Below are 13999 nucleotides of genomic sequence, written 5' to 3' on the forward strand. Positions count from 1 at the left end.
CCCAAATAATAATCAGAATAAATGGAAATTTAACACTGATAATCAATCCCGGAACTAATAAAAATGCAGAATCAATGAAAAGTAATGCGATTTCTATTAAGCAGAATTGCTGACAACGTCAAATAAGTGTTAATGGGAAACCTATAAATTAGAGTGGACTCGTTGTCCTCAATCTTTGTGAACTAGAATGCTTTGAAAAAGTATTGGGATCTGTTCTTCACCCTACAAGTGAAAGTGACAGATGCCTGAATTTGTTTTGTTTATGTAAGTATCGTGTTGCTGCAGGTCCACCTGCTGTATGTGGGGAGACCTTCCAGCGCACCTCCTTATACGTTAGAGGTTCTTCCGAGTATTAACGTGGAGGTGTGTCTGGCTGTCCTGTATGTGGGGAGACCAGCTAGTATTCACATCTCGAAGTTGGAAAACCAACTTCAGCGATGTGGTGCTTTGCGCGACCCGTGCTCTGCGGCCAATACAAAGGGTTCGGTCCAACACAGCGTGACTATATTTATCTTAGGCTGCTCTCATAGTGGAGCGAAGAGGTACGAGTTACAAGAATTACGACTAGGAAAGAAAAAATGCATATATAGAGGTTGAGGAAAAGATGTCCGCACATAGCAAAGGAGGATAGAGAAAATGACCGGATAGATTCTGAAATGTAAGGGCACAGCTGCTTGAAAGTTCGTGAAACTCTTAATGCAGCTTTGTGTGAAGGTGTGGTGATGATGATAATCCCTCCGTAAAAGAGGGAAATAAAAATAAAGAAGAAACGGGCCAATCAGTAGATTGAGGAGAAAACAAACAGGTTTGTTGAAGTCGCGCACCTCGTTGAGTGGCCTCTTTCTCTCCTTCACCTAGTTTCTCGACTATGTCCGGTGTAGAACAAAACAATACAATTGTTTTCGTCGCTAGCCTCTATTATACACTCCCGTAGCTCTTGGTCGCCGCACTATGTGGTGCGCGGCCTTAGTCGCGCCGACCAATACTGTGCCACTTGCAAGAATCCAACCAGGGTCCATCACGATGTCCAAGTGGAATGTCTGGAACCAAACCTTTGTGTTATTCGATCAAAACTGATTCTAAGACTCCGTTAAATAGAATGCTTAATTAAAGATACATGGATGGTATTAGAACAAAAAAAAGTAAAACATGGATCACCAGCAACAATTATGTTTCCACACGGTTTTTAATAATTTTCTGCATATAGTAAGCCCCGAAGATCTTGTATAAAAATATTGATGAAAAAAAAATAAAAACTAAGTAATCACTTTTACGATTTACATTAACGAATATAATGAATTGTATCACATCAAATGAATATCGATGAATCGTATCACAAAATCACGTTACCATTAAAAAAATTATCTGACAACAATGATTGCAAATAGCTCTCTTAAAAATAAGAGACGGGGAGCAAGTATCAAGACCTCAGTAGGTATGTTCGAACCAAGGATTTTCTACTGCATCGAATGCTTTTTGTACGGCGCAGACTTCAAAAGACGATTTCCTAATCATCTCTGGTGGAGAATTCGTGCTCAAGGTGAAAATGTCCCTCGGATGCTCCATCAACAGATATGTTGGAAATTTGCGTGCTATGTCTAAAACCAGTTCCGCATTTATGTCAATGTATAAAAACACTGCTCCTGGTTTCATCGTTGAGAAAATTCTCTGTGAAAAAAATTAAAATAATAAAAGACATGAGTGGAGAATCGTTGAGTGAATGTAAGGTGATTACATTTGTGATAAAAGCTTAATTAGTTCTAGCAGGCTACCTGTGGAAGCAAACTTTCCACCATTTCAAACTAATGATCTAAATTCGTTTCACATTCCTACAATATTAGTGCTCATATAGGAAATCAGTAACTATTATATTGAGTGAAAGTAGTTTTGTAACAAAACAAAATACACAGTACGAGTCACTATGCAGTCGTGTGAGCATTATAAGATGGACTCGTATTGCAAGGATACGAGTTCAAAACCCTGCTGTCACAACAGTGGTTGGTCAGCTGGTCTCCCACTTTTTTTTTTTAAAAAGTCTCTTATTAAAGAGCAGGCAGACCTACAACATGATACTTACACACACAAATTTAGGCATTCGGCACTTTCACTTCCAATGAAGAAGACAGTATCAATATTTTTGGGTCGTTCACATGAAATTGGAAGTAAAAAAAATTGCCGAAAAATTCAAAGTGACGTCACTTTATCTGCTAAAAAGTGAAATAGCAAACATTCAACAGCAAAATGTGTTTAAAATTAATGGTAAAAAAATTTTTTAATTTAACCATGTTAAGAGATAGCACTGAATTTCAATAATGCAAACAAAATTTATTTGCATCAAACAGTATGTTTGCAATTTTGCAAACAAAAAGGCTAAATTTTCTCTAACAGAACACTGATATGGTTCATCTTACACACTTTTGAAAGCTGTTGCAACGGACAAGTCTTTGGTAAATTTGACCAATTGTAGCTAGCAGGGTGTTTGAAATTGACGGTTACAGAATTTGGCGACAATTCAATTTCGAACCTTGCCAACATTTCAGCACGTGTAGATTGCCAATAAATCCAGATATTTTGATGGAAATGGTGTTGTTGTCACTTTCTAACTTCACTCTGCTCTTTCTAAACATACCGGCAAGTTCGGAGGTGCGGCAAATTTGAGTAAGAAGTGCCAAGAAAATTGGTAGGATGAGAGAAGGATGGGGAAAACGTGTAGTGCACTATAAATCCAACTTTGCCAAGAGAAAGAGAAGGACCAACTAGGTCAGTGAGTGACCTGCACAGTTTGCAAACATATCATTGACCAAAAGAGTGATGTAGAGAGAGAGACCAGGTCCTCTCTTTGGTCCAGTGAGTGACCAAAGTTATCTACAGTTTGTGCAAGCATGTGAGTGACCCATAGCATGTGAATGAAGAGTGACTCTGAGAGCGTTCAAGCATGTGAATGAAGAGTGAAATAGAGTATATATATATATACAGAAGCAAATCTTTAAAGTTTTGCCATCCTTCTCTCAATCTAGTATAATTTCCCTGATCACTCATTCTTCATATTCGCCACGCTGTGCTACTATAACCCACTTGGCCCCCCACATCTGTAAATAGGCCCATGTCTCTAAGTCATTCTTTTGGCCACTCCTTGTATATCTTGTATACTCATCTGATCACTCACATGCTCACATACATTCTTTATATATCTTTTGGCCATTCACATGCTTGCAAACGTTTGGGTCACTCTTTTAAGCCATTCATATGCTCGCACATGCTCTAGGTCAGTGGTTCTCAACCTTTTTTGCCCATGGCCCCCCCTTTCAACCATTTCTCATTCCTGTGGCCCCCCCTTTTAACCATTTTTCATTCCTGTGGCCCCTTGCGACCATGATTAATTTCCTACCCCCCCCCCATTTTTCCATTAAAAGACTCATCCAAATATTGTTTGAAGTATAAATATGTGTTTGAATCTAATTAATTTTTAATTTATGAAAATAACGAAAAAGCAAAACCATAATACAACACAGTAAAAAAATGTAATAAATTATTTTCAATCAATGGGATCATTGGTGGGAATTTTGGGATCATTCAAGTATTACATCAGCATTGGTGGGGGGGGGGGGGGGTTCTGATTTGCGGAGGGGGGTTTGAAGGTTGCTTACGTCATCAACCACCTTTTTTTAAAGATATGAAATATTCTAAGCTGCTGACGAAATTTTGCTGACAAGGGGGTCAGTGTTATGTTGACTTTTGCTGACAAAGGGGTCAAAAATGGCTAAAAATTTTCTGACGTAATACTTGAACGACCCCTTTACGCTTGAAGACATCATAATGTTATCAAGTTACTGTACAGGATGAAGTTTGAATTATTTGCAAATTAGTTTTTCTTGGGTAAATGTGAATTTGGATAAATCAGAATTTCAAACTAATCAGAAATTATAAATAATCAGATTTCAAATAAAAACACTATTGGTTTATTGATTATAATTTTGATACGGTGAGATTTACATTCATCGTGAAAATCTGATGTCTCGTTAAATGACAAGCTATCTCCAAGTGGCTTTTTTGGTTCATGATGTGGCCTCTATCTCGCAGGCGAACAAACAACGTGTGAGTTGGTTTAAACACAACATAATATTTCACATAACAGACACTACTATATGTAATGTACAGGGTGCATAGGTAACAAGACGTATGGTATTTTACTGGCAAACCGTTCACCCTACAGGAATACTTTCAATTAGAAAAATTATCCAAATAACGTGCAGTAGTCAGATATGTTGTTCATGTTGCAAAGGGTTGTATAGTTATTAAAATAAAAATGTTAACTTTTTATACGGACACTGTGTGCTCAAAAGTGTAGCCCGGTTTCTCCTGATGCCAACAAAACTGTTTCATCCGCATTTAACACAGTTTTTTGGATGGTTGTATTCAAATAAATGTTACTGTCAAAATCACTGTCATTAAAGTGACACTGTATATATAAATACATTAATCTCAAAACCTTACAATTATTGATAACACAACCACAAGAAGAAATGTAGTAGCTAATAACTTATCAGCAACGACGTTTCATCTTTAGGTCACAAAAATCAGAGCCCTACTTATGAAAAATTGGATGAACACACACACACACACACACACAAAAATGTCATTGCGCTTGTTTTCGTGAAACTCTTAAAATATTTGATACTACAAGTAATAAATTTCATCTTTCAACTACTCAGATCCTTATGCCCGGTGTTGAAAAATCAATCAAATCTTTATGTTAATGTTACTTGAATACGGGAAATATTGTGAAAAAATATATTCTATGCATTTTGTTTGAAATTAAATTTTTTTAGTCACTCTTTTAATAAATTTCTTTGTGGCCCCATTATCAGCAGTCATGACTTCCCTTTTGCGATATTTTCCTCCATGGCCCCCTGGAATATCCTAGGGCCCTCGGTTGAGAACCACTGCTCTAGGTCACACTTTTAATCGATGTTAATTAATTCGGTTTAATTGGTCCCTTGCTTTTTAGGTCACTCTTTTCATAATTCACATACTTGCAGATGCCTCTAGATCACTCTTTTGATCATTTACATCATACTTTGCTTCACTCTTTTGATCATTTACATCATGCTTTGCTTCACTCTTTAGGTCATTCACATGTTTACAAATGCTATAGTCCATTTCAGGTTAACTTTGCAGTGAAGAGGAAGCTACGAGGGAACCGCATCACTCGTTGCTATGGGAACGAAAGCCTCTTAACCAATGTATCGATGAGCGGACTTGGTAAGTTATGGCAAATTCTCGCCAATCTCACTTAGAAAAATTTTTTTTTACGTGTAATGTAATTCGTGTAAAAAAATTAGTAACTGCAATAAAGCACAGTAAGACTCAGGGCTGTCATTTCAACTTTTTCCGGGGGGGGGGGGGGGAAGGGGCAAAGCACACGTACTCAATGTATGTATGTGTATGTATATATATATATATATACCATTTTTAGTGTATTTTCGAAAGCCAGGGACGCCCCCCCCCAAAATGACGGGCCTGGTAAGACTAATAATTATAGAATTTTTTTTAACAAAACCGCTGCCGATACTTTCAGAAATTAAAGTAAGGTTTTTAAAATCTTATTTTTTGATTGAAAAATGTTTTAAAATTTATAAAAAATAATTATCTTATATCAGTGTGTCACTTACTCTTCATTGATATGCCGTAAGTAACATTAAAAATTTCGAAAAACATAGTAATATTTTTCTGCAATATTCCCTCAGCTGAAATTTATTTATAAAAAAAATTTCAAACAGTAATATGAAGGAAACGTATAATTTTAAAATGTACTGTATATTAACCATGGCTCTCAAAAAACTTGGGGATTTTTTTTAAAAATTTATACGGAAAAAAATGAACGTTAAATAAAATTTTTGAAGCCACTCCCAAAAAAATTAATTAATTAAGAACAAGCAGCTTAACTCTGTTTTCACGTTTAAGTGCAGGAATAGCACCAAATAATAATAATGATACAGGAAAGTTCAGAATTTTTTTACTCACTTTTCCTGCCGAAATTTCTGTCATTTCCCCCCCCCCCCCATCTGTGAATGGTATACGTCGATGCCACTTGTTTTCACGACAGTTTTAGTCTTGTTACAGTTGATGTGCTGCTCATGGTTATTACGGATGATTCTTATCAAGTTTTGTTTACAGCGAGTATTTGAAAACCAAAAATACAGTATTGAGGAATGAAAAACTTTTTAGCGTGGCTATACTGGTGAAAAGATAGATACAACCGTCACATAAAAGATGCAAGCCTAAACCACCATGCCCCCCCCCCCCTAATCTCGCTTATTTTATCTGGAGAGACACTAAAGAGGCATCAGGAGAAACAAGTGGCCCCCCTGCTTTGGGTGGAAGATGGCGTTCGTGTGGGTGGAGACACATGACTCGTGCCAACACTCTCCGTGATTGGCTATAGGGATTCGTGGCAACAAATAAATAATTAAAAAAAAGTAGGACCTAAAGCCAAAACTCCTGCGTCCATAAAGAGCCTCTCGCAATGGTATCGCCACTCTCGTGGAAGAGGAACCTTTCCTGTAATCTATGAGTGAATATCCGAATTCATTGAAGCCTAATTTTCGGAAGAAAGAAAAACTGATTGAGAATATTCGTCTGGATGTAAGCCTATATCTGCATGTAAAACTGAATGAAAAATTGTATCGTTACGGAAAATTCAACCAAGTAACGATATAATATATATACAGTATATAATTGTGTAACAAAAAAAAGCATGACAGTGATATATATTGGCGGGGAAAATTTCTAGGATATCGCGCCAAAATGTTGTTGCGCTTGCCATGGATTTTTGATAAGGGTAACCAATATTTTTTTCTAATTTAAAAATTTTAAATAAATAAACATCGGTTCAAAACGGTATTTTTTCAGTATTTTTTTCAAAATCAAAGAAAAAAAATTGAAATATTCTGTATATAGGATCATTGTAAACCTCCAATATATGGGAACTATATTTTGCACCGAAGGCATGCACTCTCTACCTTTTTCTTCACTGCAAAGTTAACCTGAAACGAACTATAGGTAATTTCACTCTTTTTGTCATTCCCATGCTCTATGTAACATTTTTGCTCACTCATGTGTTTTCACACTCTTTTGTTTACTCAAATGCTTGCAAATTCTTCAGGTATCACTGATCTAGTCTCTCGCTCTCTAAGCAGAGGCGGATTCATGATTATAAAGTCTTCTTCCCCATCATGTACAAATTTTCTTGGCCACTCATTCCTTTGCCGCAATTCCAAACTTGCTACCCTGGCCCGCTATATAAGCTTCCTATGTAAATACATCACTGCGCATGCAAGCATGGGACTGGTCAAAAGAATAACCTAGAGTATGTGCAAGCATGTGAACAACCTACAGAGTGTACGAACATGGGACTGATCAAAAGAATGATCCAGAGCATGTGCAAGCGTATGTTAATAGCCCAAAAGAGTGACTTATACAGTGTGTGAGCATGTGAGTGTCCACAACAGTGACTTGGATACAGAGGCGTATTTACAGGGTTTATGGGCTGAGTGGACTACAGCATAGGGCAGTGAATTTGAGGAATGAGCAATCAAGAAAATTACATTAGAATGATAGAAGGGCAGCTGAGTAGCCCACAGGCGACAAAAACATAAATCTGCCTCTGGCTGTAGAAAGCAATTTCATTCACTGGAATGCACACCTCATTGGAAGCAACAAAACTAAAATCACCTGAAGCACTTCCATCCTTTTCACCAACGGGATGACAGAAAGGACCTTGGTCATCAACACAATGTCCGCTGTTTCGATTTCCGCCCTACTTCTTACATGACATATATCACTCCAAACGAAAGACTTCGTCACATCTTGCAAGTTACTAAGGAAGTGACTGACCATCCCGTATGAACCATGGCTGACAGAATCGGTGACAGAGATGAAGGGTTCGAACCAACCTCTTTTACAGTCCACCACTGTCAAACTCATGCATTCGAACAGGATGGGTCTAGAGGCGAGAGCACTGCAAAAACCAATCATGTCGTTACCTGGTCCACCTCCTAAGCTGACCACTTTGAGGTGCTCGCGGCTGAAAAGTCTCACCAGCACGTGCGTCGGTGCGGCGTCGAGGAATCTCGTGGCGCCGAACCTCGCAAGGGCACTGTGGCAGCTCGCGTATTTCTTGAGGTAGGCGCAACAGGTGGTTATGTCGTCGAAGTTGGCGCTTGCGAAATTGTGATCCTGCTGCCAGGCCCGCTGCGATAACTCCTCGCACAGCGAGTTCGACGAATTGGCGACGTCTTCGTCCGTCTTTTTGTGGACAGCCATCAGATGATTGGCCACGGCACCGTAGAGAGTGCACAAATCTTTTTCTTCGGCGACCACCGAGCTGTAAAGTGATGAGAACGACATTGACGATAACGGGGAGTCGAGGCCGCACTCGATCAGGGCTGAGAATTTTTAAAAAATATTCGGCGAAGAGTGTGTGAAAAAAACGGCACTCAACTATTATCAGTATTTCCTGGTGTTTAGTTTTGGTTTGACGGGTTTTTTGGTTTCCCGGGTCACGTGTTTTTTTTAGACGTCGTTGCCAGATCCTCAATTCACAAATCTTTGTCATGAAAATTTGGGGAAAAAAATCAAGTGAGAAAAAATTTTTAGCGGCAGTAAAAAATTTCGCTCAGTACAATATTTTCTACTCGTCATTTTAAACGTGAAAATTTGATTTTCACTATAATATTTGATTGCTTTCTAAAAAAACAGAAGATAAAAACTCTAGCCTTCGAAATAGCTCGCCCGATGGCGTCTGCTAGAATGCGTTTGTTTACATGCGGTTGTAGGTTGATAAGCCGTACGGCAGCTGTCAAGAAACCGCGGCTATTCTTCTCCCGCTCGTTAATTTGTTGCTCGAATTATCGACGTGAGAATTTTCGGATCCAAAAGCGTAGGTGAGTAAATAATTATTTTATCATTCTACTTACTCACTCACTCACGTGACATTGTCGTTATTTGTGAATAAATGACTTTCAAAATAGATTAAAAAAACAGTAGTTCTTGATCTGGGACCCCTTAGTTGCCCTAGGATATTTTGGGGGAGGGCCATGGGCGGAGATACGGGGGGCATTGCCCCCCTCCCCCAGCGTCAAAGGTGAAGTTGACTGATCTAATGTATATATGAATTGACATCATCCTCATGCCCCCCCAGACTTCCAAGTCTATCGCCGCCTATGGGGAGAGCACGGGTAGAAATCAAGTGAAACAGGAGCCATGACAGTTGCTTAAGGGGTGGAAGGCACGGGGGTCATGCCCCCCCCCCTTTCACGAGTGTAGGGCTGACAGGGAGGTAGCCATAGACGGAGATAGACTTGCAAGTCTGGGGGAGGGGAGCACGATGATGATGATGTTAATTCATATATACATAAGATCAGTTGACTCCACCTTTGACTTGGGCGGGGAGGGGGTTATGCCCCCCTACATCTCAGCCCATGGAGCCAGCCGGCATAGGCAAACTTGAAAGTCTGGGGGGGGGGACACACACATGATGATGTCAATTCATATACACGCAAATACATTAGATCAGTTGACATTTCCCCCCCCCCCACCTGAATTGTGCTCGGTTTGAAAGTCGGCATTGCCCTCATATCTCCGCCCATGCAGCACAGGACGATTTTTAACATTTCTTTTTTTTTCACACAAGATTCTATAAGTGAGGTTGCACCAAATGTGGCGATTGTTTTTTGTTGCCAACTGATAACCTTGGTACTTTCAAGGTTTTTCATTGGTGACAATGAGTTTTTCAAGTCAACGCACTACCCTCGGCTGTTTTAGCACTATTTTCATTTATTGTTATCACCAGTACCCTCAATTCTCGTGATCAGGACCGTCTTAAGAGTATAATGGGCCCCGGGCCAAGTGGTTTTTCAGAGGCCCTACCTGGTAAATCCTAGAAAATTTCTACCGCATCTCATTTTTGTGAGGCCCGGGTGGGCCCAGGCGTTAAGACGTCACTGCTCATGATCGTGCTTGTCATAGTTTTTATGGATTATCGTTCTTCAGTCAGACACTTTTGAGTCGCAACCACTGCTTATACCCATCATCAAATGAAGCCTGCAATCTGCTTAATTGTTATCTTTGAATGCAGTTTTTAACCCATTAACGCCGATTGATAAGAAAATTTGCCATTCAAAATTTCAATTTTTTTTCTTTGCCTATAAATGGCGGACGTGGTTCCAATCAGTATTTTTGGTTTTTCAGAAAATCAAAGTCGTTGTTGTTAATGGGTTAATTGAAATATTGATCAAGTGCTCACAAGCACGAAATTGGGTATGAACATTAAGTACTCTTATTACTTTGAGGAACACCACAGTGCTCGCAAGCAACAGGTTGAAGTTGGCTGACCTACATGGTGAGATCTGTACTACTACAGTTTTCAAGAGTTTGCAACTCCAGAACATCACTTTAAACCGGGGAAGCCCTTAATGTTGGTGAAGGTTCTATGCAAAGGCCATCTCAAGAGAATCTCACAGAACTCCGACCCAATGATCTGGAGACCAGCATTATATTGGTTTGTTATAAATTTAATCAATTCAATAAAAAGTAGGAAAGGTGTGACTCCCAGAGGAGAGCAGGATCCCAAAAACATGTTTCGAAACAGGCTGTAGCTGGGTCCGCAGAGTATTGTTATATCTAGGTTTGACTGTATTTGATTTTTCACAAATAGTTACCTGATAGAGCGTGATGAAATCATTGTATTAAATGAAAATTTAGCATCAATGAATCTGCATCCTCAAAAACAATTCTTGAAATCTTCTATTATGAAAGGGGGACATTATACTTCGCTATTTTATGTGACAGTAGTACACAAGATTAATATCAAAGAAGCAATATACAATGAACCACAGCGTTTTAAGGTGTTTGCTACAAGATGGTATTGATGTCTTCTCTGTACATTTCTGGGATTATGGATTTTCAATTGCATCCATCCTTCAGAAAGGTTTGGAACTGCCTAAGTGATGGGAATGAGTGCAACTGGTTCAGTGTACGAGACTTCATGCTTTTAATGTCATATCCACAGCAAATACAGAATCGTTAAAATCAGGGGTGGCCAACAGCTGGCCCATGAAGTGATTTTGTGCGGCACCGATAACGTAAAAGTACCATGAAAAAAAATTAAATTTGTGATCATTATTTGAAGTATTGGTTCCAACTGCAGATTTCTTGATTTAACAAACTGCTTATTTCTAGTGATGAAATTAATTTAATAACTAATTCAATTAATAATGGAGGGAGCGGCTTATACACCAAAATTGTATCACTGATGCGGCCTGTGACGCTATGGGTGACCATTATGTTGGCTCGCAAACAGAAAGAAGTTGGTTACTCACCCCTAACTTATATTATTTAAGAAATAAATATAAAATATTGATTTAGGCTATGAAATGTTTCGAATTTCGTACGTGTATTTTTTCATTCCTTGTTGCTAAATTTTGCCAAGGATGTTTCAAAACATTGAATAGTATTCATTCAGTATAGGAAATTTTTCATACCAACGTTTGTTCAATTTTGTTTTTCCATTTCAGGAACCAAGTGTTCTTATGGGCAGGATTACTCTCCTGGTTTGGTCTGAAGGAAAAAGAGGAAGAGGATGTCCTAATAACAACTATAAAGAGAGGCATCTTATGCTTGCAGGGGAAAGAATACAACAAAGCCGAAAATATACTCCATCTAGCCCTTAAGGTTGCTCAGGAACGCCAAGATATGCAAGCACAAAGGTATGTATTTGACCTGCTTGCAAATGTGGCTTTCGAGAAAGGTGATCTTGAAAAAGCAGAAAAGCTGTTCATTGAACTAACCAAAGAGCTGTTGGGTTCAGGAACGACCATGGATGACAACAGCATCATTGAGATTTCCCTGAAATTAGCTTCAATATATAGCCAGAAAAACGATGATATGAAAGCAGAGGAAGGGTTCAGATTTTGTGTTGGTTCCCAGGAAAAAAAATTGAAGTCCATCAATCTAGAGGACTCGGAATTTCTTAGCGATGCCGAACGAAACGATGCATTACTTTGGGCAATGAGCATTGATTGGTATGGAAAACATTTACTTTCGAGAGGTTATTGGAAACAGGCAATAGAAAACTTTCAAAAAGCGCTTGCAGTATCGGAAAAAATAAACGGAGAAACACATCCACAGACATTGGTCCTGATAAACGACATCGGAAGTGTCAGCAGTTTACAAAAGGACTATGGCACAGCGATACAATATTTCAAAAGGGCCATCGAACTGTCATCTAAAACCGGTGACTCCGAAGACTTGCCATCTTTTTATTGCAATCTTGGTGCCACATACTTTTTGAAAGGGGATTCTGAAGAGGCTGATAAAGCATGTACAAAGGCATTGGGACTAGCTAGGAAAATGAAAAACTCCACGGCAGAAACAGAGGCATTAGAATGCTTAGCAGATATAAAGAATGATCAAAAAGCAACGTCTACGTAATGTTATTTGTTGCAGAATAAAATATGTTTCAATTAGAATTCGTTTTAAGGGCTTATACTCATTTTCGTAAAAACAAATTCTCTGACTTTTCCAGGTTTTTCAATCGAAAATTTGATGTAAAAATTAATTATAACATTGTAATTATAGGTTAGATTTTTTTGAACACACCTGATGGAAAAATGGAACACAAGATTTTCCTTTTTCTGCAATATTTCACCTCGAAAATTTCTCCAACATCCTTGAATTATGGGATGAGTGGAACATCATTAATTTCAATGTCCGCAAGCTTTAAGCCTTCACTGTTGTTTCCTTTGAAACATTAGTCAAAGATGTAGTTGGTTTCACTGAATAATAATTCTTTGCAGTTGACTTTTATGGCACAATTACATTGGGAGAGTTTACTCGTTGCCACTAAAGTCACTCTTTAATAATAACTAGGACTTTGATTTTTATGACTGAAAGATCACTGCTGATCAGTGTGAGCCCTAATAATGTTATCTAGTGAACTCTCCACTCATTCTGCTAGTGACAGTAAAGTAAAGGGTGGGCTACTTTTCTCGCTACTAGCAGGCGGTTTTTTTTGTTACACCCCGGGTGCAAAAAAAAAAAAAACCACCTGACTAACTTTCTTTCTACTCATTTTGGCTCACAACAAAAGAGAAAGACAACAATAAAAAAAGGAGAGGGAAGAAATGAAATACTAGCTCATCTAGTGAGCGATTTTACTAGTTGTGTGTAACAAACTCACTGGGCTAGTTGAAACTGGTCCTCTCCCCAGTTACTTGCCCAATGTAATTGAGCCTTTGCATAAAAGCTAGAACCAAAAAGTTGTTGTTTACGAAATTGTCTGTTCATGTTGTTCAAATCGAACGTTTTGCTGCCAAGCCAACACCATGCCTTATACCGGGGTTAGGTTTTTACTGGGACAGTGGAAAAACCAGGTAAAAGATAGAAAAACTGCAAAAACAAATTGAAAACAAAAGTTGAAACCATGAACATATAATGGATGTTATGTAATTAATAAGTAGAACAATTTTGATGGATAGTTTTCCACTATTTTTTTGTTTCCATATTTCTATTAATGTTATTGAAGTGAATATTAATTGTGTGAGCGGCGTGTATTTCGAGCAAAACTGTTTGAATGGAAATCAATATTAAATCCCTTAACAATAATGCTCTACATGCCAAAAACAAAATAACTCAATTGTCCTTTTGATGCACTTTTGCATTTCATCCTGGCTGTAATAGCTTTGTTACTTTACACTTACATATGGCCAAATTTTCAACATTTTGCCATGTCTTTTTATAATCCTTGGAAATAGTTCTTACATTATTTAATGTTAAAATAGCAACCTATTATATATAACTTATGCTTTTAATTTAAGAGATGCAAAAAAAAAAAGACAAAAACCTTAATATAAAGGATGAAACATACTGTGGGCTATTCAATGAGAGGTGACCTATTTAATATTTTTTGTAATGAAACTGTGGCACTAACTTAACTGAC

General features: G+C 38.2%; 2 protein-coding genes across 2 annotated transcripts; one reads left to right on the plus strand and one right to left on the minus strand.

Moving 5' to 3' along the window:
* Positions 1-1175: 1175 nt before the first annotated feature.
* On the minus strand, positions 1176-8556 carry LOC149071651 (uncharacterized). Its single transcript, XM_089247852.1, has 2 exons — positions 7735-8556; positions 1176-1668 (listed from the first exon to the last, which is right to left on the minus strand). Exons 1-2 carry the CDS (start codon positions 8407-8409, stop codon positions 1429-1431), a joined length of 915 nt encoding a protein of 304 aa, XP_089103978.1. The 5' UTR covers positions 8410-8556; the 3' UTR covers positions 1176-1428.
* A 227-nt stretch (positions 8557-8783) lies between these two features.
* On the plus strand, positions 8784-12530 carry Ttc19 (tetratricopeptide repeat domain 19). Its single transcript, XM_089247908.1, has 2 exons — positions 8784-8945; positions 11577-12530. Exons 1-2 carry the CDS (start codon positions 8797-8799, stop codon positions 12490-12492), a joined length of 1065 nt encoding a protein of 354 aa, XP_089104034.1. The 5' UTR covers positions 8784-8796; the 3' UTR covers positions 12493-12530.
* Positions 12531-13999: the final 1469 nt, after the last annotated feature.

This window comes from Pholcus phalangioides, unplaced genomic scaffold (genome assembly GCF_987345545.1).
Source record: "Pholcus phalangioides strain wild (caught in Gottingen) unplaced genomic scaffold, Ppha-v1.0 ptg000018l_1, whole genome shotgun sequence".
Classification (NCBI taxonomy): Eukaryota; Metazoa; Arthropoda; class Arachnida; order Araneae; family Pholcidae; genus Pholcus; species Pholcus phalangioides.

What these genes read in the sequence shown, in the direction of transcription:
- LOC149071651 (XM_089247852.1), bottom strand. Translation starts at nt 8,409, where the DNA reads ATGTCGTTCTCATCACTTTACAGCTCGGTGGTCGCCGAAGAAAAAGAT. An exon ending in AAAGGATGGAAGTGCTTCAG is followed by an intron (nt 1,669 to 7,734) that starts GTGATTTTAGTT and finishes TTTTTTTCACAG; the next exon opens with AGAATTTTCTCAACGATGAA.
- Ttc19 (XM_089247908.1), top strand. Translation starts at nt 8,797, where the DNA reads ATGGCGTCTGCTAGAATGCGTTTGTTTACATGCGGTTGTAGGTTGATA. An exon ending in TTTCGGATCCAAAAGCGTAG is followed by an intron (nt 8,946 to 11,576) that starts GTGAGTAAATAA and finishes TTTCCATTTCAG; the next exon opens with GAACCAAGTGTTCTTATGGG.